This window comes from Felis catus, chromosome C1, assembly GCF_018350175.1.
Source record: "Felis catus isolate Fca126 chromosome C1, F.catus_Fca126_mat1.0, whole genome shotgun sequence".
NCBI lineage: Eukaryota > Metazoa > Chordata > Mammalia > Carnivora > Felidae > Felis > Felis catus.
In genome coordinates, this window is record NC_058375.1 from 100,128,978 (window position 1) to 100,154,288 (window position 25,311).

Below are 25,311 nucleotides of genomic sequence, written 5' to 3' on the forward strand. Positions count from 1 at the left end.
GGGGCCCGGCGGCAGGAGGGCTAGGGCGGAGGGGAGGAAAGGAGCGAGGCTGGAAGTGAGCGGCATAGTATAAGCAGCGTCACCCTTTTACGGGGACGATCCCTCTATCGCTGTGGCGACCAGAGAGGCCAGAGGACCGCTTAAAAAGCCCCGCTGGTCTGCCACGGGGACGGCCTCCTTTGCGCCCTCGGATTGGGCCCACGGACCCAGACCGGGCCCTTCCATTGGCGGGTGGCGCTGTCAGTTGCTCAGCGCACAGCTTGCTGGGAGTTGTAGGACGAGGGGTCCTCGTCCCAGAGACTTAGGACGTTATGAAGGACGTTTCTGCTCCGCCGGCCTGAGCCCACGCGTTCCCGCCTGGGCCTCCTCAGCTTATTTTAGTCCAGGAATCCCCCAGGCTCAGCATGCAGGTTACAAGAGCTTCGTTTCCCGGGGCTCAGGGCCCCGAGGTTCTGGGGACCCGTCTGGGAGACCGTTGAACCGAGGGCTGGCTTCGTGGTTCCCTGGGGTGAAGAAGCCCTTGTGTGACCCGTCGGGGCCAGGGGCGCGGAAGGCCAGAGGGGTTAGGTATTTGTCACCCAGAAGCCTACAGTTCCGTACACCAGAAACGGAGCAAGTTTGTCCGGCTGTTTTGATCAGACAGTCCAAGGGGGGCCGTGACTGGTCACAATGGGAGAGTGGCTCCTGGCCAAGAGGGAGGGAACCCTTTGTGGGCTCACAAAATAATTGGGAAGATGAACGCGACAGGCAGCCTTGGCAATTTCTTTGTCTCCTTCTTCAAGTATCCTCACCAGGAGTCTCCTTATTCGGCCCTGTGGGGGCTTTGCCACACCCAAGATCTGGGACCTGTATCTCCACAATTTCCAGAAATGGTAACCCTCTAGCTCCTTCCCCTCCACTGTTCTATTTCCAGTCCCTTAAGCTTGTCCAGTATGCCTGGTTCTCTCACTGCTGGTTTTGTTCCTGACCTTCCCTAGTTGATTTGGACCCGATGGGCAGCTGTTGCATTGAGTTCATGCTAGAGGCACACTTAGCCTGGAGCCTAAGCTTACAAAAATACGGAATCTGAAACCCAAGGCAAAATAACACTTGACTTTAGAGTTTGAAAACTATAAACGTTTTTAAAAATGGAAACGTTTGGCCATTTCCAAAATACAGCATGGCAATGAGTCCAATGCCACTGTTACATAAAAATGATTTGTGATTTCTAAAAATGAGTATGACCACGAAGGTCTTAAAAAATAGTCCTTACCTGGATATCTTCAGCTTCTCCTCCTCCTTCTGACGCAGACTCTCCTTTCTAGCATCTAATACCTTATGTACTCAGCAGGTAACTTGAATGGGGTGAGAAAAGCAAGACTAGCTGGAAAACTCACTCACTTTCTGCTTAAAAATCTATGGTTTGTCGCACCTCCTCTCACACCCGTCCTGACCGCCTTTCTTCTCTTCCTCAAGACCTTTGCTCTTTTACTCCAACCTCTCCTGGCTCTTCAAAACTTTGCTGCTCCTACCTTTTCAGTCACTCCTTTACTAGCATGTTCTTTCTGCTAAGAGTTGTGATCAAGTCCTAAAGGGGGATGCACATCCCCCCTCGACTCAGCTGACTTTCAATTTAGCTGACTTTTGTGACTCTCACCACTATATTTCTCAAAAGAATTGTCCTGCTTTCTGTGTTCATCACCACCCATTTTTTTCCTCCCTCAAATAAACTAACTCCTCCTTTAAAAAAATTTTTTTTTTCATGTTTATTTATTTTTGAGAGAGAGCACCAGCGGAGGAGGGGCAGAGACAGAGAGGGAGAAAGAGAATCTGAAACAGGCTCCAGGCTCTGAGCTTTCAGCACAGAGCCCGATGTGGGGCTCGAACCCATGAACCGCGAGATCATAACCTGAGCTGAAGTCGGAAGCCTAACCGACAACCACCCAGGCGCCCCAACTCCTCTCTTCTGTTGAAACTTTTCACTTGTAGATTACAAGTGACCAAGTCACTTTTCGTCAATATACTTTCCCCAATATACAGCCTCTTTAGTACTTACCATTGTTTATGTACTTCCTCATCCTTAAAACTTGCTTTCTTTTTCTGAATCCTCTACTCTTCTGGCCTAATCTCTTGGGCTGTTTCTCACACTCTCCTTCCCTGGTTTCCCTTCATCCTCTTTATACCCTACCTTTTTTTTCTCTATTTGTCATGTTACGTAGATGATTCCCACATCCACACTTTCTCCCCTGAGCTTTGGTCACAGCTGTTCTAAATCTGCACTCTTTGTGTCCCCATCTTCCTAAACCCCACATACCTTAAACTTCATTGAACTTTTTCGCTCACTAAACTGTGCTCTCGGAACTCTCCTATTTTATTCTCTCAAGGATATCATTATTCCCCCTTCTCTCCAGCTTGAAACCTTATAGTGTTCCTGGCTTCCTCTCTCTTTTTCCATGTCCAGGCAGGTACCAATTTCTTTCCATGCCCACTGCCAACATCATACTGCATAGAATTTTAGGATGATACAGGACCCTTACCTGTAGTATTACGCCCTCACCTCAGATATTACGGTAGTCTCTGAATTATCCCTGCCCTCCATTTTTTTTTCAACCAATCCTATGATTTTTTCCAAATTAATTCTAAAAACATGTGAAAACATGGTACAAGTCAGTCTTCATTCTGAAAGTTGCACTAGCTCCCTATCGCCATAGGATAAAATCTGGATTCCCTAATACATCGATAAACCTGGCCTTTTAGTTATCCCCCTAAACATGGTCAAACACACTTCTTGGCCTTTGCCAGTTTTGTCTGCAGAATTCTTCCACCTTTACTATTTAAACCTCCCCGTCCTTTGAGGTCAGGCCTGCTTTACACTACTGCCTCGAAATTCCCTGTTGCTTCAGAGCCCCAAATTTGAGCCCCAGTGGCTCTTTTCCTCTACTTTCCTCTTTTCAGTTTGTGTCACATGGTAGTATTAAGTGTTTTTATTATGTATGTATGTGTGGGTGCATGTATATATGTATGCACCACACACGCACAAATACACTGTGTCTCTATTAAGATGAGAACCCTTGGGAACCAACCTAGTGCCTAATCAGTAGACATGTAATAAGGACTTGTTATTGGCAAGGAAGGAAATGATGATGTCCAATTAAGGAGGATAAACAGGACTACAGGCAACCAAGAGTTTTGTGGCTAGTGCAGACCATAGGTGATAATGGCGTGAGATCACAAGCGAGGATTAGTTAAGGATTCTCCTTTCCCGGAATCAGCTCAGTGTTTTATTCCATGCTAACAGACTACTTCATCTTTTCTGAGGACCCCAGGCAGCAAATAGTTACAGGGAAGGACAGAAGTCACAGGGTCAGAGGAATAGGACTGATGAAAGTGATCAGGTCCATCGGAGTGTCTAAAGAATTTCAGCCCACTCTCGTAGCCCAGGACAGGGAAAGTACCAAAGGCAAGAAGGATGGAAAAGCAGGGTGACCCATCAAGAAATCAGGGCTTGCTTGGACATTTTGATCGATTAGCACCAGCAGAGACTGAGTGAATATACATAGAAGGTGAACCAGAGAGCTATGCCGGACTTACCTTTCACCATTCAACTTCTTTCTCACTCCCCATCCTTTTTCCTTCCTTCAAGGGAAAGAGAATCCTTCCTCCTAGGATCTGTGCTCTGAGGCCCAGCCTCATCTGCCTGTTCTCTCTCCTCTGTCTTCATCCGTTCCTTTCTGGTGGACTTTTCTTTCAACTCCTACTCATGCTTAAATCTCCTACCCTATGCCCCTCTCTAGCTCCTGATTTCCCGTGGCCTCTTAAAAAGAAGAGTCTACACTTGCTTCTCTAATTCTTGCATTTTACTCCTAAACACTAGGATCTGGCTTTTGCTGTCACCATTTCTCTGAAAATTGCTTTTGCCAGAGTCCCTGGTAACTTCCAACTTGTTAAATTCAGTGAATACTTTTCAGTTATGATCGAACAGAATTTGCTATCGTTTTTGTTTGTTTTTAAAGTAAGCTCCCTCCCGGAGAGAGAGAGGGAGACACCCATCGTGGGGCTGGAGCTCAAGACTTGGAGAGCCACATGCTATACCAACTGAGCCAGGTGCCCCTGCTTTCAACGCTGCCTCATTTCTTGAAACTTTCTCTTTCTCCTCCCTTGGTTGCTATAACACTGTTCTCGATTTTCCTTCCACTTCCTGCCTCTCTAACCAATCCTTCTCTTTCTCCCTGCAGTGCACTATTTCTTCCACCGGGCTCTTAAAACACTGGTATTCCCTAGGGTCCTCAGCCCTATTTAAAAAAAAAAAAAAATCTTCATCCTCCCTGATGGTTGTGAGATTTGGAGGTGGCGTTTATAGAGCACTAGCCCATGTTTTATATGGGAGCTCTTTTTTATTTTTATTTTTATTTTTTTACTGTTATCATTATTGCCCACATCATATCTCTGAATTTACTCCCTCCCTTCTATACCTATTATTCCTGCTTTTCAGTTCAAGTCCTTACCAGGCTTTCTTTGGATTACTAATTAGTGTCCCTGTTTCCAGTCCATTCTCTATGACCCTGTCAAAAATCTTTCTGAAACCCTAATTTGGTCATGATCTTCAGTGGCTATTCAGGACCTTCATTTCTTCATCAGATATTCTTTGAGCACCTGGAGTATGTTTTCCCCAAATGTCTTTGTGGCTTGCTCCCCACTAGAACGGTAATGAAGGCAGGGACTTTTGACTATGTGCCAAGATACATCATTGTGTAGAGCAAAAATCCCTGCTTTCATGGAAGCTATCTTCTAGGAGGGGCTTCCCTTAACTCTCCCTTTTCCCTCTGCAACCTAGGCCTAGTCAACCTCATTTCTCCTACTGCCTCACCCTGATTTTTTTTTCCCCCTAAAAGAGCCTGATTCCTAAAAGAGTCTTTAGTGCCATCTAGTGGAAGTAGCTGCAATAAAATGCTCTCCTACTTCCAAAGCTTAGACAGCGCACACTTCTATTTTGCTTATTTTGAACTGAGATGGGTAAGAGAAAACTTGGTCCCATTGCATTATGACTGCTTTGCATTTTATCTAGAAATTCGCCGTGCCTTGAGATGTTTCTTTTCTTTTTTTTTTTAAATGTTTATCTTTGAGAAAGAGTTCCCGCGCACGCGAAGGGAGGTGGTCCAGAGAGAGAGGGAGACAGATAATTTGGCACAGAGCCAGATGCGGGGCTTGAACTCACGAACTGTGAGATTATGGCCTGAGCCAAAAGTTGGACACTCAACAGACTGAGCCACCAAAGTGCCCCAAGATGTTTCTAATTGTGAGATCTAATAAGTATAAATAGTTCCTTATAGCTGAGATTTTATGTTAACTGGGCAGCTCTTCACTCTTGAGAAAGTGTGGGATGAAAGGCCTAGAATGATCTGAGCTTTGGAGCTCTCCTTGTGTAACTACTTTCAGGTCAGACTGGAACTAAACGACTCATAAGATCCGTTGTTACTTATTACCCGCCGTTTCAGAAAAAATTCTCCACAGTCTTCTTTAACGTCTCACTTGACTCCTAGCTGCCTGACCAAATGCTCTGCCCTGACCCCAAACACCCCATAGTGGATATAGTCAGGAAGCTGCACCCAATCTTAATTGGTTCGGCATAAATATAAGCTATTCTTAGATTGTAGTTGATTACACACTTTATTCATTTTATTCATTTTCTGTGAATTCCTTTTTCTGTGTTTATGAAATAATAAAGCTCATTATTAACCTTTTTTGAAATAAATGTTTTATGAAGCCCCTGATAGATTAACATATTTACTAAAAAATTAATGTGGATAAACACTTTGTGATTAGATTATCTTTTATATAAGTTTATCTTCCACATAAAATAGACATAAATAAATTGGGTAATAATACAAAGAAAATGGCACATTTTGAGATTGGATTTTGTACTGCGGATGGTGATAATTCTCGTGATTAAAATTAGAGCAGTAGTTGTGAATGTTCTTAGAGAACAGATACTAAAAGGCAGGTTTTAAGTGAGTAAACAGACAAAGAAAATCACACCTGTATGCACAGAGAACAAACTGGTGGGTGCCAGAAGGGAGGGAAGGGGGGAAGGGCAAAATGAATAAGGGGCGGTGGGAGATACAGGCTTCCAGTCTCGGAATGAATGGCTCGCAGGAATCAACGGCACAGCATAAGGAATATATTCAATGATACTGTAATAGCATTGTATGGCGACAGATGGTAGCGACACTTGTGGTGAGGATAGCATCATGGTTAGACTTGCCGAATGACTGTGTCGTATACCTGAAAGGTAACATTGCATGTCAACTACACTCAAAAAAATTAATGAAAAAGAAGAAAAGATAAAAGGCATGTTTTGCACTCTTTATAATATTGCATTATAATTTAACATATGCTATTTCTTTCCCTTAGGATTCTTTTGTTATTTGTATTTAATGGACATGTCAACTTGCCAGATTAATCACGAAACTTTTGATGTAGAAGAGACCCTTTGTCTGGACTACATTTGCCCCAGATATCTTCATGGCTTGTTCCCTATCAGAATGGTAAGATAAAGGTTATTGTCTGTGGTATTCTCTGTGTATTCACAGTATCTAGATGCATGTCTAGCCCGTAACTGGAGCCCAATAAATATTTATTAGATGGATGTATGAGAAAATTGAGGCACAGCTAGGTAAAAGACATAGCCTGAGGTCACATGAAATTACTGGAGAACTGGGACACGAATGCATATCTTCTGACTCTTACTCTGTTGAGTTGTTCAGTATAACAGCTGGTCTCTATTCAGTACAGCTTATTCATTCATTCATTCATTCATTCATCCAGAGAGCATGAGCAGGAGAGTGGCAGAGAGAGAGAGACTGGGAGAGAATCCCAAGCTGGCTCCACGTTGTCAGTGCAGAGCCTGACGCGGGCTTGATCTCACGAACCATGAGATCATAACCTGAGCCAAAATTAAGAGACACTTAACCAACGGAGCCACCCAGGTGCCCCAGATCGGTACAGCTTTTAGTTCAGGCACCTGGGTCCCCTACCCTGAGCTTTTTGCTTTGAAAGGAACTACTCAGGCTCCTCTGCAGTCACATCCCTACCCAGGGGACAGGGAATACTAAGAATACATTATCCCACTCTACCCCCTTCACCTTGGCCTCAGGAGTGGTCAAAGGGCAGCTGCTGGGGGTGGTGGAGCTTGATGGAGTTTGTTGGGATGTCCTCCATGGGGTGGAAAGAGAAAAACAATATGGGCTAATGCCTCTTTTTCTCCTTTTGCTCCTGGCCCCCCACATGTTAGGAGTGGGCCTGTCTCCATAGTAAATCTAGTTGTCCCCAAGTATTAAATGTCATTTAAATCAACACTGTGTGAATACCTATATTGTGCCAGACACTGTGTTGGGTATTTTCAAATGTATTTTTTCATTTAAATGTTATCCTTATTTAATAAGGCTCAGAAGTAACTTGATTAAGGACCCACAACTAATCAGGTACAGAGCTAAATGCAGAACCAGTATCCTCAGGAAGTGTTAAGTGTCCTACCCTTGCCGAAACACTAGTGTGTGTGTGTGTGTGTGTGTGTGTGTGTGTGTGTGTGTGTAGATTTTTTTTAGTGAGAAAATAATGTTTGATCACAACATGTGAACAGTTTAAAAGGGTGTAAGTAAATAGTAAATCTCATGTGCCAGGCCCTGAGTCAGAAATAACCTGTTAACAATTTCTTTTGTTAGAGATACCCATATATTTTAAAACTTACCACCCACAATTTTGAACCTTTTTATTTGGAAAACCTTAGATATGAGCTATACATAGTGGAGAGAGAATAACAAACCTCCAAGAATCTATCATTCGGTGTCACCAGTTCATAGCATTCTCTCATTTTTATTTCATATATTTCCGCCACTGTTACTTTTATTATTATTTTTATTTGTTGGGGTATTTTAAATCAAGTCCAAGATATGTCATTTTATTAAATCATGTTAAGATTATATTAATATACTTATTTGGAAAAGTTTAATTATAAATATGGAAAATATTTTGACTTTTCATGTAGAATTCTTAATTTGAAAAATACCATATATGGAAAAAAAATAAATTAAAAAAAAAGAAAAATACCATATATGGTTAAATACTAATTTAAATCCTCTCCTTCATTTCAAAGAGGACTCGGATGGGAGCTAGGCATTTAAAAATGGTTTTTGTGACTATAAATAAAACTTATATGTGTACAGCCTGTGTTATATCATGCTGTTTTCTTTTCAGGATTCTGTGGGACTGCATATTTTTTTGTGATAGTCAGGCCACTTTCTGTTTTTTTCTTTTCCCTTCCTTCGGAAGAGCTGTTCAAAATGGTAAGCAAATAAATGCCTTTTTTCCTTCTCGCTTCTCTGAGTGATAGAACCTGAAAATGATGAATATAAAAGGGCAGATTATGATTTAATGTGGTGCCTTTTCTAATTCAAATGACAGCTAACTTTTCTGAGCTGAGGTGCACCCACATCTTGGTAATAGCATTTAGAACATGAGTAGATTATAATATATCATGGCTTAGAGAGAAGCCTATACATTAGTTCCAGGAATGTTGCTAGGAAATATATATAAATAATGTTCCTGGTTGCCCAGAAATCTATATAATCTCCACCAACTGAGGCAAAGCCCAGTTATTTATTTCTATATTGACAGCAACTATTTTTTTTCTTAAGTACCTATTTTCTAGGTAGCATTCCAATCTGCACTGCATTTTAATAAATTCTTCACTTTTTTTGCACAGTGTGCAGGACCTGAAAGCTTTTTGTCCTTTTATTAATGAGGAGTTCATGGTGTTTTCAGGAAACTCTGGTGTGGTAGATTCCTTATATTCTTCAGTGTTCACGCCTCTCTTTTAGACAGAGTCCCATCAGGAAAATCTTTGGAGTGATACTCTCTGGGGGGTTGGACTGGGGAGGGGGTCCTTGGGGAGGCTGTTCCTAAATATCTATATGACAAGAGCTGAGAGGCAGTGACCTGGGTGGAAAGAAGACTCAGAAGCTTGGTCGCACAGCAAAAACATTTTCCTCATGTACGTATCCAGCGTGGCTTGGTGCCGCCACTGTCTAGACTTGGGCTGTCCCACATGTGCCTTTTGAGCACTTGACATGTGCTTAATACAGATTAGAAATGGTCTAAGTGTACAAACATGCCGGTTTGAAAAGATTTATAATGAAAAAAGGAATGTCAGATATCTCAAATGTTGAAATGGCCTATATTATAAATATACGTATATTTTAAAATAGACACTTTATTTTTTGGAGTAGTTTTAGGTTCCCAGCAAAATTGAGCAGAAAGCACAGAGAGTTCTTATAGATCCCCTCTCCTCTCACGCACAGCCTTCCTACCATCAGCATCCTGCGCAAAGGAATTACCTTTGTTGTAATTGAACCAATATTGATACATCATTATCACCAAAGTGCACAGTTTTCATTAAGGCTCACTCTTGGTGTTGTGCACTCAGTAGGTTTTGTCAAATGTATGATGTCGTGTATCCACCATTACAGTATCACACAGAGTAATCTCACTGCCCTAAAAATCCCCAGTGCTTCGCGTATTCACCTCTTCCTCTCCTCACACTCCTGGCAAAGCCCTCATCCTTTTACTGTCTGTGGCTTGTCCTTTGCCCGATGACGTATCGCTGGAGTCATACAGTATGTAGCCTTTTCAGAGTGGCTTCTTTCACCTAGTAACAGACATTTCAGATTCCTTCGCATCTTTTCATGACTTGATAGCTTATTATTATTATTTCTTTTGCACTGGCCACTGTTGCAATATATGAAAGTGATAATCTTTTCATAGAACTCTAGTACATAAGATCTATTATTAAGCTTATTTTCACTTGTTCCTTTTTACTTTCGTAATGTGGCTTCCAGAATAAAATTGCGTAGATTGCTTACATTAAATGTGTGCTGAACAGCACGGCTCTAGACCTCGGTAGGACGGTGTCGTTGATAGTTTGTCTTCAATAAAATCTTCTCATTCCAATGCCTGCCTAAATTTTGCTGCCCCTACAAAGAGCATTCTCCATCTCTAGGGCTTCTATACTTTGGGTCGGTCCCTCTACGTTGCCCCCAAACTACTTGGGATTACTATGGTTCTCCCCCTACCTTTCCCAAGAGAGACTTATGTTATTTAATTCATTTTGTCAGGACCAGGTGACAACTGATGAATTAGGTCCTTTTTCACTCTGTTGGGTTCTCTGGAGCATGTTAATTATGGTGTTAATTATGGTGGCCAAGTGGCTTATAATAAAAAGTTTTTCATGGAAGATGTGACTTAGGAATGAACTTTTTTTGGTTAAAAAATCTTTGAATTTATCTCACTTTACATTTAGAGAAGTAGCTAATACATTAATATTGTTTCTAGAAACTAATTGGAATAGGAATTCATTCTATCGTAATCTGATTTATTCCTCTTTGTGTTAGATCTGTTCATCCATGCATTCTCATTGGGAGTGATATTGCCCACAAGAAGGCAAAAATTGGTTCTCGGGGTATAAAAAAATCTTTTTTAAAGTATAAAACATATGTATTATATATACATAATATATATAATGTATATGTATATATAATACACATATACGCACATTACAAAGCCAAATTACAGCTTATCTGTGTATTAAAGTTTCCTGAGGAGGCAATTAGAAAAAAAAAAGTCTGAAAATTTTCCTTAGGGGCTTAGTTATGAAAGATGTGTTGAGAGACACTGGTTTATCTGAGCTAAATATTCCCATTGCCTGCACATCACAGCAGAATGTTTTTATGACCAGTTAATCTTAAAAGTGTCTCAAGTAGGGGGGGAGGAAAAACTGGAGGAAAGATCTAGAAAGATTTCTATTTACAGATTGGAGGAGAAGGAGCATCTGAAGAGTGCTAGAAATCCCAACTGATCAACAGTTATTAACATTTTGCCAGATTATTAATTTTTTAATTTTTTTATTTTTAGAGAGAGAGAGCGCGCGCACAAGCAGGGGAGAGGGGCAGAGGGAGAGAGAGAGAATCCTAAGCAGGCTCCACACTCAGCACAGAGCCCGATGTGGGGCTCGATCTCACAACCCTGGGATCATGATCTACGCTGAAATCAAGAGTTGGACACTCGACCAACTGAGTCAGCTAGGCGCCCCTGCCAGATTATTATTGATGGGTTGATTCATGCGTTCATTCTCTCTCTCCCTCTCCCCGCTGACCCCCTCCACCACTCCCTGGAGTAGCTGGGCGGTAGTATATGGCTATTCATTGCACTAGTTTTTCAAGTGTTTTCTGGGTGTGAAAATTTTCAAAACAAAAGTTGGGGTAAAATGTCATCCTTCTGCAAATCCTATCTTTACCCACTTCGGTACCCTGATTCTACATGGGGACCCTGTTGAACTAAGTTTCTTGGTAAAGTGTTTTCTGTCTCCTTTTGTCTTTCGCATATATTCCTTTCTTCCTGGACATATTATTTGGCCTCTTTTTCTTCCTTTACCCACAGCCTTTGCCTGGATAACTCCCAGAAGTCTTTTAAGGTTTGACTTCCTCCAGGAAGCCTTTCATGACCACCCAGCCCCACTTACGTCTAGGTTAACAGTCCTCCATATATTCCCTTTATTGTGATTGCCCTTGTCGTATAATGTCAACTCGCACATTAAACTTGTCTGTCTTCCCTGGACTGAGTTCCATGAAGGCAAGGATTATGACTTCTTTTATTCATCTTTTTTTCCTTGGCAGTTACCCCAGGGCCTCACACAGTATTTATTAAATAAAGCAACAATTAATTTTTCTATGAGATACACATTTGTTTTGTATAATTGCATACAAAAGGGAAAACAAGAAAAATTAAAGAAGGCATTGATGTTTTATTTAGCTTATAAAGCTGTACTGCTGATAATAGTATAATATCAGGTTAGACTTTTATAAATATTAAAAATAGCTCCGGGTCCCTATTATTACCCCTGTAAAACTCTTGGCGAGACGTCCCTGACAATTCTGGAAAAAATTGTTTCTCTCAGCTCCAACAGAGCTCTGTTTCTGCTTCTATATTATAGCATTCTGGGGGATTCGGTGGGGAGATACAAAGCAAGGGTGTTGTCTTTTAGGAGTTTGGAGTTTAGTGAGAGATACAGATTAGGAGTGATACTAATAGTTTTTCCTTACATTTGTACCATTTTTTAATAGTTTACAACTCAATTTCACATCATTTATTCCTCACAAAAGCCCTGTAAACTAGGTACTATTAAAAAAAATTTTTTTTAATGTTTATTTATTTTTGAAGGAGAGAGAGAGACAGAGTGTGAGCGGGGGAGGGGCAGAGAGAGAGGGAGACACAGAATCTGAAGCAGGCTTCAGGCTCTGAGCTGTCAGCACAGAGGCCGACGTGGGGCTCGAACTCACAAACTGCGAGATCATGACCTGAGCTGAAGTCAGACGCTTAACCGACTGAGCCACCCAAGCGCCCCTGAACCCGGTACTATTAACTCTATTTTAAGGATGCTGCTGATAAGAATGTGTTATGAAGGTAAGAGATTCTCTTTTTTATTTTCTAGACTTTAGGCATTTTCCCCATATCTGGAGTCCATTGATTTTAAATGGGTAGCACCTTACCAAACTCTTCACCCTTCCTTTTGTACAAAATTGTGTAGGTACAACCAGGCTCCAACTTCACCCTTCACCATTAGGAACTACTCTCTAATGAATGATGTCCTTACTCCAGATTGAAAAGTCCTCCAGTGAAATGCATGAGATTAGGTAGAGTTGATTGTTTTTCTTTTTTAAAGTTTATTTATTTTCAGTAATCTCTACACCCAACGTGGGGTTCAAACTCATAATCCTGAGATCAAGAGTTGTAACACTCTTCTGACGGACCCAGCCAGGTGCCCCAGGTCAATTGTTTTTCTAATTTAGCGCATCTTTAGATATATAATTCTACATATTTACCGAAGACAAAGGCTATGATTGAAGCTATCTAAAATATGTATGCATATTGGGAAAAGACTAGAAGAGTATGCACAGACATGGTAGTCATTACCAGGTGGTAGATTTAGGAGTGATTTTTTTCTCTATAAATTAAAATTTGTTTTATGATTTTTAGAGTGTGTACATATCCAAGTTCTTTTGCATATTAATTAAGGAAAGCTAAGGGTCACCTATTTATTTTTAATTAAATATAATTTATTGTCAGATTGGTATCTGTACGACACCCAGTGCTCATCCCAACGGGTAAGGGTCACCTATCTTGAGTCCTAATAGAGTCTTGGCTAATTTAACCCACTAGTTGAGTAGCCATTTTCCCTCTGTCTTCCCATCTCTCATCAAGAACATCTCCTCCCAAGAGAATGCATAGAACTCTACCAAAATCATTGGATCAAACCATAGCATCAAGTCATATTGACCAGGAAAGATTTGTCCCTGTATTCCTCAGCTCTGTCACTTTTCTGTTGTGAATGGGACCTAATGGATTCTTGCTTTGTCCCTCCTGAAGCAAAGTACTTTGTTCAGGAGAGGTCAGGCTTATATTCCCATCCACCATGTTTCACAGGGGTGGTTCTCTGATCAAAACTCAGAAATGAAAATGAAACTGGAGGCAGGAAGATTAGTTCAGAGGCTGAGCAGTTGTTTACTTGAGAGAAGATACTGAACTAAGGCAGGAACAATAAGGATCAAAACTGTAATAGTATGAAAACAGAGGCCCTTGCGCAGTATAATTGATACAAATTGATGATCAATTAATTAGGACCTAGGGGTCAACGATGACTGAAAGCTCTAACTTGGATGACTTCAGTAGATAGTATAACTCACAAAACTGAGTTTGTTTTGGATATGCTTCGAATGAGGTAGCTTCAGATGGGGGCGCCTGGGCAGTAGTTGGGAACGTGTCTGGGTTGGGAGAGATGAAAGCTGGAGATAAAAATTTGAGAATCATCAGATTTTTGTTTGTTTTTTTTTGGTAACTACCAAAAATGGATGCAATCTTTTGGTTAAAGCGACACTCTTCCTTTGATGTAAATTGCGTCTGCTCCACAATATATGCTTCAGACATTTTTACTGTCTTCATAGTGTTAATGATAGCATTTGGACCACCATTCGTCCAGGGTCCAGGGAGCAAATGAGCGCAGGAGGCAGAGTGGAAAATCAAAGGAAGAGATTTCATCACTTAGTGAACTCAGAGGGCTGTCTGTATTCTGGGGATGAGAGACTGTTGGTGGTCTTCAAATGACAAAAAGGAATCTGCACATCCCTTGTTCATGGCCCTTTCTCACAATGTGACTCCAGACGGTTTTCTTGTTTTGTTTGTTTGTTTTAATGTTTATTTATTTTTGAGAGAGACAGAGATAGAATGCGAATGGGTTAGGGGCAGAGACAGAGGGAGACCCAGAATCCAAAGCAGGCTCCAGGCTCGAGCCATCAGCACAGAGCCTGACACAGGGCTCAGACTCACGAGCTGTGAGATCATGACCTGAACTGAAGTCGGACGCTCAACCTACTGAGCCACCAGGCGCTCTTTTGTTTGTTGGTTTTTAAATCATAATTTGGGCCTAATGCAAAAAAAGAGTCCTGCAGAGTCCCAGCTCACCCTTCGTGTGTGGCCACACCTATGCAAGAGCTCTTAAAGAAAATCAGTTACACTACGTGCTGCCATTTCAACTGACCTGCAGTAGTCCAGTGGTATTTGTAGGTAGCGAGGATTGCCCTCCCTACGATGGCAGGTACATATTCTTTTCCTTGACTGAGCAGAGCCCATCTGGAGGGCCTTGAAAGCCCTTGGAGGGAGAATGACCTAATACCAGGTCCTGAGCTTTGGGTGATCCCCTTTTTAACAAGGCCATTTTCTCAGTTGGGGGCTTCCATAGCGTCATATTTACCTACTCTTCTTCTTCTACAAATACATAGAGCGATGTTGGGAGGAGGGTCACTTTTCACTGTAATGGGAGGTGGGTGACTACTCTCTACTTAAATGCTTGGTCCTGATAAGTCTAGTGAAGCTATGCCCTGCCTAAGCTTACAACTCTACCAAGAGCACAGAGGCTTGCCCTGCTCCTTCAGATCTGCCTGGAAGTTTTTTCCCCAAGTAAGCCCTCTTTTACATTCACATTATGTAGCACTAGGGGTAAGCGTGTTTGTGCCCCTTTTGCATGACTTTGCCCAACACACAGACGTTTTCCATCTTCAAGGACTGCAAGAGGATTTTAGTGAGAAAGAAAGAAAAAAGGAAAAAGCTCTTTTCTTTCCTGAGAGCCCCAGGACAGAAAAGACTGTGATCTACCTCTAGCCCAGAGCTGGCTTAGTACTCAGCAATTTAGTTTAGTCACATGCAGCCAAACTGCCCCTATCACTCAGTTCTCCTCCTTTGAAGATTGGACCCACACTGGTTTTATTTTTCATCTTCTCATGCTCCGTGGTCTTTTGTAACATTTAAAATAGTAACCTATGGTTTGGGGAGGCCATTAGCCAATTCACTTCCCTTAGCAGTGTCCACCTGCTGAGCTGTTGTGCTCTAGTCTTCAAGTATCCTCTGACCTGGTTTGAATCAGTAGCTATTTGGACAAGGCTTTCTGTTGTGTCCCAGCTGTTCGAACATTAGACATCTATTCTTTGTCAAAAAGGAGGAAAGAGCAAAGTTGTTCATATGTTTCCTCTTGTGGTTGCATCAGTATTCGTTTGCCTTGCCCAACACGTGTACTTCCTAATCGCTAATTTTTATTCGTTCCTTCATATAGCCCGTGTTACTGTGTGAATCGTATCCCCCCAAAATTCATATGTTGAACTTCGTATTTTGAAGTTCTAACCCCCAGTATGCTTCAGATTGTGACTGTACTTGGAGATAGGGCCTTTAAAGAAGTAATTAAGATTAAATGAAGTCATGTGGGTGGGCCCTAATCCAATATGACGGGTCCTTATAAAGAAGAGGAAGAGACCCCAGGAAGGCAGGTGTACTGAGAAAAGGCAGTGTAAGGACACAGTGAGAAGGTGCCATCTGCAAGCCAAGAAAAGAGGCCTCAGGAGAAACGCACCTTGATGACACTTTGATTTTGGATTTCCAGCCCTCAGAACTGTGAGAAACTTAATTTCTGTTGTTTAAACCGCCCAATCTACGGTGTTTTGTTATGGCAGTTCTAGCAAATGGATACAGCCAGGCCATGTAGTAACTGCTTTCCATGAATTATCTCTTTAATAGTTGCAGTTACCAAATGGGGCAGGTCCCATTGAGACAGGGACTCCCAGTATAATTTTTGCCCACAGCAGGAACTCTGTTCAGAGTATGCTCAGGCCTGACCCTGAAGGTGGGTAAGTAAATAAAATATGCTGGCTCATGAATAGGTGAGGTGGGGAGAGGAATTAAACGGAGCCAAGCATTTTTCTGACAGGCGTGTCTCTATCTTGATTATGCTTACTCCTTTTTCATTACATTAAAGGAGAACGGTAACACTTCATTTACACCGGGGCAAATTCTTACAAGCTTTTATTTATTGAGCTGGTAAGTCCCTTCTGATTATTCACTATTTGTTTTTTAATTTCCCCTGCTATTTTGGTCTCTTTCTTACCCAGATCCAGGGAATAGCTGGGAAAAATGTATTTGCATATACCTATTATTTTTCCTTTCCTGTATAGACTGGCTAAAATGGTAGGTCTCAAAGTTTGTCAAAAGTACAGAAACTGACACAAGTATATATAAGAACATGCAATGTAATGTCGTGAAACGTCAGTGGGGTAAGGGTTAATTAATAAATAGTATTGGAGAATAATTTGAAAAAACAATAGTTAACTCTCTTACCTCACAGATTATACCCAAAATTAAGTTAAGATGGAGTAAAGATTTAAATATTAAAGAAGAAACATGGAAGTATTAAAATATAAAGATAAATATTTTAATGTAATCTCAGGGCGCAGAAGTTATGTCTAAACATCCATAAACAGAAGTCCTAAAAGAAGAAACAAAACTGGAAAAAGTGATAGATTTGATTGCAGAAAAGCGGCATGTCGGCCATGGCAGAGGAGGAGATAGGACCAGTGCTCAACATTAGTGGATTCAAGGAAGAATTTATAATAATTAAATCTCTTCTTTCCAGGTGTCCTTGAGGCTGAACAAGAATGAACGCATAAGCTGGTCTCAGAAGCCAGGTTGGACCAACCGGAAAAGGCATCACCTCAGCAGATGACACCCATCTTCTGAAGGCTTAGAGGTGGTCCCCAAAGGATGCTAGGGGACACGACAAGGTGGTGTCATTAGAGCCAGTTGGGAGAGGCTTGCGGGTTCCACTGCCAGCCCCTTTGCGAACCAGGGGAGTGCTGTGATGGAAAATGGCCCGAGTGTAACCGAGGAAGCATTGCGGTCTCCTCCAGGGAGAAGAGCTGTCCTCACCGACAGCTGAAAATCCACGTGAGCAGCGAAGCCGAAAGCTCCCGGTGAATCCTCATGTGTTAACACATGTAATAATGTGATGGCCAGTATTTATGTAATATTTTAAACCTCTTGTAGCACTTTTACACATGACCCTACTCTTTTAGAAATAGTATGGGTCGTGATGATGGATTTGAATTTGAATTCTGGTTCAACCTATTGGCTGTGTGATCCTAAATAAGTTACTTAACCTCTCAGGACCTGTTTTCTCCTCTGTAAAATGGTGATGGTGATGGTGATGGGTCAAGGTGAGACCCACCTTACAGGATAAGGCTTGAGTGAGACAAAGACCTAGTATGACATTTGACCCACAGAGGGCACTGCATTTCCTTCTCTAAAGGTAGCTATTTGCATTGGTTGACCTCAAACTTTCACAATGGTCGCATGTTTATAAAGGAAACGTGTTCTCTTCAAATGTGTCTCAAGTTACACGGTGATTCTTAACTGCAGCAATGGGGGTGATGTCTGTGTTGTTAAAAAGCACCTGCACCCCGGCCCCAGACTTCCTTGCTGAGGATCACTGGTCTACACTTCGATATCCCGAGTATCTCTCAGTAGTTGGATATTCTTGTTTGGTATTTTCACTCATAGCTTTATTTCAGTAAAGTGAGGGTTTGCCTCCATGGGAGGGCAATACATTAAGCTAATCAAAAAGGTAGTCCACAGATTACTTTCTCATGTGTAGCCAGGTGCCAGGATGCATTTTTTCTTGGGCAATTCGGAGGCGGGGCAGTTAATGGAAAGAAGGATGGAAACACAAAGGGTACTCAGGGCCTACAGGAGGATTGATTGGGCCATGGCGGGGAAAATGGATAAAAAGGAAGGGAGGGGGAACTGGAGACAGTTATCATTTTTCTCATAGCCTCTCATTCTGCAGCTGTGACACGGCTTCTCCTGGGGCACCACTGTCTCTCAATAGAAACTGCTCTCTGGGGGCGCCTGGGTGGCGCAGTCGGTTAAGCATCCGACTTCAGCCAGGTCACGATCTCGCGGTCCGTGAGTTCGAGCCCTGCGTCAGGCTCTGGGCTGATGGCTCAGAGCCTGGAGCCTGTTTCTGATTCTGTGTCTCCCTCTCTCTCTGCCCCTCCCCCGTTCATGCTCTGTCTCTCTCTGTCCCAAAAATAAATAAACGTTGAAAAAAAAAATTAAAAAAAAAAAAAAAAAGAAACTGCTCTCTGTGTGCTGTAACCCTGTCCTACTTCTAGTCTCACCTACCCTAGATGTGAGGCCTGGACGCTCCACTTAAGTCACAGATGGCTACCTGAACCGGCTCATCAAAATCCTGTCAAGTATCATAAGGTCCTGGAATTTTATCTGTCAAAACCTAAATCGCTGTCCCTAGAATGACACGTGAATACTTGGAAGTAACATCTGGTAACTGCAAATATAGAAGGTGAAGGGAAGGGAAAGGCTCTCACTCTGCTATGAACTGCCCACAGGCTAGATTCACTGAGCATCTTGGCTTGTTCTGAAGAAGTGATATAGGACCAAGGTGTTCATCAAGTTCTTATTTGATATGTTGTTTAGAGTTTGGGGTAAGGGAGCCTATAACTGAAAATGCTAAGGATGCATCTTAGGCCAGACAGTTAGATTTGAGCTGAGAGATGAGATAATGCTGAAGGTCAGGCTATGACTTTGAGAAGACACAGACATACCATTATCCGGGGGAGCCATACCTTTCAGTGCGCACTTGGGCTCCTGTAGTGATTACTGCAGACCCCCCTTCTAGGCTGCGATTTAACTGCTTTGTCCCAGCAAACACCATCAGGAAGCAAGCCTTCCTGGGTTTATCTGCTTGGCCCTCTTTTAATAGCAGCCTTCCAAGGGCTGCCTGGACCCCTATCCTTATTTTGTCATCATCTTCAAGGGAGTCCAGGTACACAGCAGTGAAAACCAATAGACAAAACAGTGTGTGATTTTGTGCTAAATTGCATGTATAAAGGTGAGAGTAAAATCGTGGCGTGTAGAACTGCTCAGAAACAGCTTCATGGGGGAAGAATTTTTGCCGGAGGTTAAGTAGGATTTAAAGAAAGAAGAGAGCATAGCTTAGCCTTTGTTTTTGTGACTTGTAAATTCTCACTCATGGCTTTCATACCGAAGCTCCTGGAGATGACTGATGTGAAAGAGAAAATAAGACAAAGTTAAGAGGAACCAGGAGCTCAAAGCACATTGTAAGACCGTCTCAATTAGAGCAGCCAGTTGGATGGGTAGAGACTTCACCAGCCGGGGGAGATTGGTGAGTTATATTTCATCGATAGAACCAAAGCACACTGCATATGCCATCGGGCAGAAGTTTTATTATGCAGTAGTGAACCACGAACACCCCTTCCCCCAATTAACAATGCACGTACAGAGGCCACCGTGCGCTTAAATCTTCAAACAGCCTGGGTAGAGCTGGGAGCCAGTACGTCCACTGAAGTTTGACTTGGTCGGTCAAATGTGTTAATATTTCCGAAATGTTTTAACCTTTGGCATCTAAATGTGAGCTTCCCCAGATGTCTGTGGTGTGTATCACAGTCTGGTCTTTGCGCTTTCGCGGATATGATGCATCTGTTGTCTGACGCATCTGCCGTGTGCTCATGGACAAGGCCAGAGAACGAACCTGGGTTGGGCGTGTTTATGCTTTCACAGTTTGCTCTCTCAGTTTGCTTCGGCATTGGTCTCCTCTTGCAGAAGGCCTATTGGGACCAAGCTAGAAATACAACAGGGAAGCGTTCTGAAAGTTTCCTGAGAATGTGTCCTTTGGCAATTAAATTTTCTATAGATTTTAACCCTCTAACAACTACCAGTGCAGTTTTGTGAAGTCTCGTAACCTGACAATAGCCAATTATCCACACTTCCCCCTGGGCCTCTGGGTCTCCATCTGAAAAGTGAAGAGATTAGGAAAGACGATTTTGAAGTCCTCCACCTCTAAGATTTATACTTCCTGAATAGTAAAAATCAGATTTTTTGACACTAGAGCAATGGGTTTGTCCACCTTTATGTATTCTCCCAAACCGATCTGCCTCAAGCCACTGAAACCTTTCCCTGATAGAGACATGGCAGGCTGGTAAAGCCTATAGACTTTCCTCAAGTAACTAGGACCAGCCAGTTGGCCCGTGCTCACATCCTATTCATTTATCTTTTCATTCAACAAACACTTGTTGAAGGCCTGTTATGTGCTATGTTCTAACCTTCAGAACTTGATCCCTGGCTTTTTATCCATCTTCCCTTACGCTCGCTTTGTTTGACAGACCAGACAGACAACAGCATAGGAAATGCGTATTTAATCATTCTCTTGAATGGTCAGAACTCAAAAATCAAGTTTTCTATAACAAAATGTAATACAGTCACGGTGGGTCCAAAGTGCCGGGAGGCCAGTGGTCAACACATGAAGAGTATGGGCAGGGGGGTTGTGAACAGAACATTCTTTTCGATCAGAGCTTCATTCCTCAGGGTCTCACTTCAAAGGTTCATCGCCCCTGCTTTCAGAAGTCTCTGTGTGTTTCAAGGAAGGTACATGTTTTTGTTGCCTTAATTTGAAGTGTGACCAGGCAAGGTCCTGAGCTCCAAATTTGGAGCACGAGAACTTGAGATGGAGTGCAGGCCGATCTGACAGAGCCTGATTTGTACACTCGGACAGAGGGAAAGGACCCAGCTGAAGACAACCCCATCGGGAATGCCTGATAGCCTGACACTGAGCTCTGGCTGTCTGTGCTGACACCTCTGTGCTGAGACCGAGGACAGGGCCTGTTTGTGGGAAGCAAACAGCTTTGTTTGCTCCCCTCTTTTCTAGATCCTTGTCTACTCTGCATCAGGGCTTCTTGTGACAGCACGACTGACGTTTTGGGCCAGATAATTCTTTGTTGTGGGTGGTCGTCCTGTACATTGCGGGATGTTGAGCAACCTCCCTGAGTTCTATCCGTGACAGTAGCACCCTCCCCTCTCCCCCGAGTTGTGACACCTCCAGTTGTCTCCAGACATATCCAGATGTCCCCTGTGTGTGGGGATGGGTGTGAAAAATCACCATCGTTGAGTAGCTGTTGAGAGTTGAGGTCATCGCCGTCCATGCAGGATACAAAGCAGAAGCCTGACACCTCGTGATGATACGGTGCCCTATACAGTGATGGTGAGAGGTCCTTTCCCGGACCGTTCAGGATGAACATCATCTGGGAAATGTAATGGCATTTGTTTGTTTTAAAAACAAGAGGCTCAGGTAATTTAGGAAAATCCGTGTCATAACTTTTCTGTTACATTTATGACCTTCTCCACATTTCTTTAGCATTGGTCAGGTGGAAGGAGATTCCAAGGCGTTCTTGGGTCATCCTAATGAAAAGTGACTTGACCCATCACTAAAATTCAGCCATCTCTGAATTGTGAAGGGACACCCAATTGGCAGCTTCATATTATATCCACTGCAGTTTAATTCATAGAGTGGAAGATGTGGATCTATTGCAGTCAGAAGGTTCTGAGATTTTAGGGCAACATTACAGCAATATAAAGATTCAGAGACGAGGGAGAGACAGTATCCCTTCCTCTCACTCCCTGGATGGGCAGGGGTAAGGGGAGGTCCCTGAGCTATGGATACACCTGTCTCCACATTTTACTCAGTCTGAACACATTTCCAGTTCAGGTGAATTATGTTCCCAGCTTTAAATATACATCTTTGAAGATAGATTTATCTTGTTCATCTTGGAGTCTTCCGTGGGTTGCTTTTGGCTTTTTTTTGCTTCTTGATCTTATTTGTTCACTCCAAATTTCATTTCCCCCCAGAAATATAAAACTAGGTCATATCTTGTGGTGAAATACTTCTGCAGATTCCTGGGCTTCTGAAAATAACAGAAATAGGCTATCATTACAACCATTCAGCAAACATTTATTGAGAACTGATGGTCTCTGCCCCTGTATATGGGTATCTCTTGTTCAGAAATGGGCTGGTTATTCTGTATTTTGATGGTGTTCCACCAAGACCACATGGTACCATGGGTTGCTGGGGGAAAGGAGATGGCTTGAGTCTCTGCTTAAGGGAGGGGATCATCCTTAGAGCAAACAGGAACTGAGAGATGAACTATGAGGCTCCTGGGTAGAAGCAGAAAGATGACTTCTGCTTGAGTTTCCAACCAAGGAAAGCATGTGACCTAAAGTGTTGTGACCTGTGTTGGTTGGCAGCTGTCTCAGAGCTTCCTGGGTGTAATCCGACACTGCCTCCCCCGCTCCCCCCCCCCCCGCCCCCCGCCCTCAACATGTAGGTCAGGGAGAGATCCAAGGAGGCCGGTTACTCCAGGTTGGTAGGTGGCAGTGTCAGTGAGCAGAGGGCACTTACATATGAGGCTTGTCATGGGCGACAACAAGATGAGTGGATCCCTGCAAATCTTTATACATAAAGGGGCCTTCAGGAGGTTCAAATACCGTGCAAGGTGTTCTCAACACCACATCATCATCTCAAGGCCATGTTCTTGGAGCAGCCTCTGGGAGTGGGAAAGGCAAGTGGGAACCTCATTCCAAGGACAGAGGAGGAGGTGAGGAGCCTCTGATCACCTGGGTCTAGCTCATAGGTCAACTGACAGTCACGTCTTTTCATTGACCTTCCCCAATCGTCACTTATAATGTGTGTCATAAGTAATGGTCTATTTGGTTATTAAACGAAATATTTCAAGGTTATCCCTCTATAGTTCTAGGGAGAAAGAGCTAATCAGTTAACAGTATATAACCTGTACATACTGCATGTGAACATTATCCCCTACATGTATGTCACGGCTTTTAAAAAAGCCTGCAAATTACTGCTTGAAGGGAATACAAGGTAAAGATGAATAAGCTATACTTTATAGGTCAGATTATCTAGTTGCAGGATATTAAAAATGTATTTACAGTGTTGTGGGGCATGAAGGAAAGAAGAAAGCCTTCCTTCTACTAGTGAGATCCTCAAGAGAGAGTTTCCTCAGGGAAATCTCCCTCCCCTGGCAGCGGTGGAGGCGGGAACTGGCTGGTTTCCTTACAGAGAATCCTTTCTGCGCCCTGCGCGGTTGTGTTTGGAGCAGGAGAAAGAATGAAAAGCAGATCAACAGAGCTTCGCCTGCCCTACTTAACAATCTAGGCAAGGAGTGGATGTGCCTTAGAGAGTGGAAGATATCATACATTATTCATGCTTGCCAAGGGGATGCGGAATATAGGGACCATCAGGAAAGTGGGCCATAAGCTGGGAAGCACTCGATTGAAATGGGTGAAGGAAGCATGGGTTTGGGTCGCCATAGAGCAGAGGGCACCTCCAGGAAGGAGCAGTGAAGAGAGGGAGCAGAGCCAGAGAGAGGAGTGGGCAGCTGAGAGGAGGAGGAAGTTCAGGGCGAGACACCATTCGAGAGCTGTGACCGCACGGCTGAGGACTTCAACTTTGACGTAACAGTGCCCAGAGAGTCACTTGAGGTCCCAGAGCAAAGGAGGGCTGTGATGAAAATAGCATTTGAATAATTGTATTTTGCTATCTTGTTTTCTATCACCGGAAACAGGGAAAGGAAGGAGCAAGTATAAGGTTTTAGAACTAGGCTGGTGTGTGAAGCAATGAAGGCTAGATTAGAGTCAATCTGAGGGACAACATGGGACAATGCTACAGGGCTTGGTAGCAAATGGACACGAAGGCCACGGGGGACAAAAAATAGCTCTAAGGTTGTGAGCCTGGGCCCATGGTGGTGATGCCACCGAATGTGGTCGTGCCGACTGGAGCTTCATGAGCTCAGCCGTGTACAAATTCCACACGCAGAAGGTGATTCAGAGAGAAACGTCCTGCCAGTGATTGGAGCCGGAGGACTGAGGTGACAGGGAGAAGCCTCAACAGGGGAGGCTGGTTGCTGAGTCACTTGTCAAATTTATGGTCAAGAGGAGCTTTGCTGGGGGGGGTAGGAGGAGGTCACTTGTGGGAGCAATGATGTTCATGTCATGATGCTTCGGAAAATGACGGTGAAATCCAGGGGAGCTCTCGGGGCCAAACATCTCTTTCTCTTTCTCTTTTTGCCTTGTGGATGGGTGACGCAATAAATGAAAAGATGTTTGAATTTACACAAATATTTGAATGGCATCGTTGTTTTCTGCCCTAAGGGTATCGATGAGAGCTGTACTCTTTGTTCACAAACATTTACCTTTCACAATACCGGTGGGAATAGTGCCCACTGGCCTGGCACCGTCCAGTGTTTCTCTCTGAGGCTGACGCCGGAGGTTGCTTGCCTCGTGTGAGGAACACCAGCACCCACGGAACCGACCCCCACCCCATTCGTGATTCATCTCACCTGTTGTACCAGTGACTGCGCATGTTTCCGTGTGGCCAAGGCACCTTATTTGAGCATCAGGTAAGGGGAGAGAGGCAGGAGTCCCCAGATGATGGCAAAGAAAGAAGAGACACACAGGGAGGCCTTTGAGTTCAGCAGCTGCAGGTGACTCCGCCTTTTAATCTCCGAGTCTACAAAGGGACAGAAACAAGTTCAGGGTCACAGAGGAAAAGCTGGAGGTCTTCTTCGCACGGCTGGGTAGCAAAGAAAACTACCTGAAAGACTCAATAAGCTGTTTCTAATACACCTTATACCCCAGTTGGGGGGCAGTTCTGTACCCTATTCTCTACCCCTCGAAACTGGCTTAAAATCTGAGCTTTCTCCTTCTTCAAAGGAAGTTCCATTCTGTGGTCCACTCCAGCGGACACTCAGCCAAATGAAAAACAATGCCAATACAGAGATTGTTACCGCTCAGCAAACAATGAATTGGGTGAGCAGTCATGGCCAGTGTTTGCTTTCAGGCGTATTTGTTCCTGTAGGCAGGCACCTTTGCAGGCTCTGTGTCCTTTGCTTCCTCACAGCACTACAAAGCGTTGAGAAAGTATCGTCCTCATCTTGAAGCAGAGAAAGGTAGAAGTGAAGAAGTGAAATTACTCTTCTTTTACTCTCTTTCCTTCCTAGACACCCCAGTCTCATCTAGTTC

At 43.2% G+C, this 25,311-nt stretch overlaps 1 protein-coding gene and 1 long non-coding RNA gene across 5 annotated transcripts in view; one reads left to right on the plus strand and one right to left on the minus strand.

The window, feature by feature from the left end:
- Window positions 1–17: 17 nt before the first annotated feature.
- LOC102900938 lies at window positions 18–17,571 on the plus strand. 3 transcript variants are annotated; one of them, XR_002161243.3, is made up of 5 exons: window positions 18–567; window positions 783–872; window positions 6,391–6,524; window positions 8,233–8,321; window positions 17,042–17,571. It is a non-coding gene; the product is annotated as an uncharacterized LOC102900938 (long non-coding RNA). The 3 variants fall into 3 exon arrangements; XR_440978.4 differs by having other exon boundaries at window positions 246–410; XR_006582934.1 differs by having other exon boundaries at window positions 276–872.
- Window positions 17,572–20,624: 3,053 nt separating this feature from the next.
- VTCN1 (V-set domain containing T cell activation inhibitor 1) overlaps window positions 20,625–25,311 on the minus strand; it is a 63,153-nt gene continuing 58,466 nt past the window's right edge. The window contains exons 5-6 of one of the 2 annotated variants that reach the window (XM_006935023.4): window positions 24,630–24,799; window positions 20,625–22,181 (exon numbers count right to left, since the gene is read on the minus strand). In XM_006935023.4, coding sequence (XP_006935085.1) covers window positions 24,675–24,799 — 125 coding nt within the window. In that variant the 3' untranslated portion in view covers window positions 20,625–22,181; window positions 24,630–24,674. Of the gene's footprint in view, window positions 22,182–24,629; window positions 24,800–25,091; window positions 25,223–25,311 lie in introns of those variants that run through there. The other variant, XM_019837693.3, reaches the window with a different exon arrangement.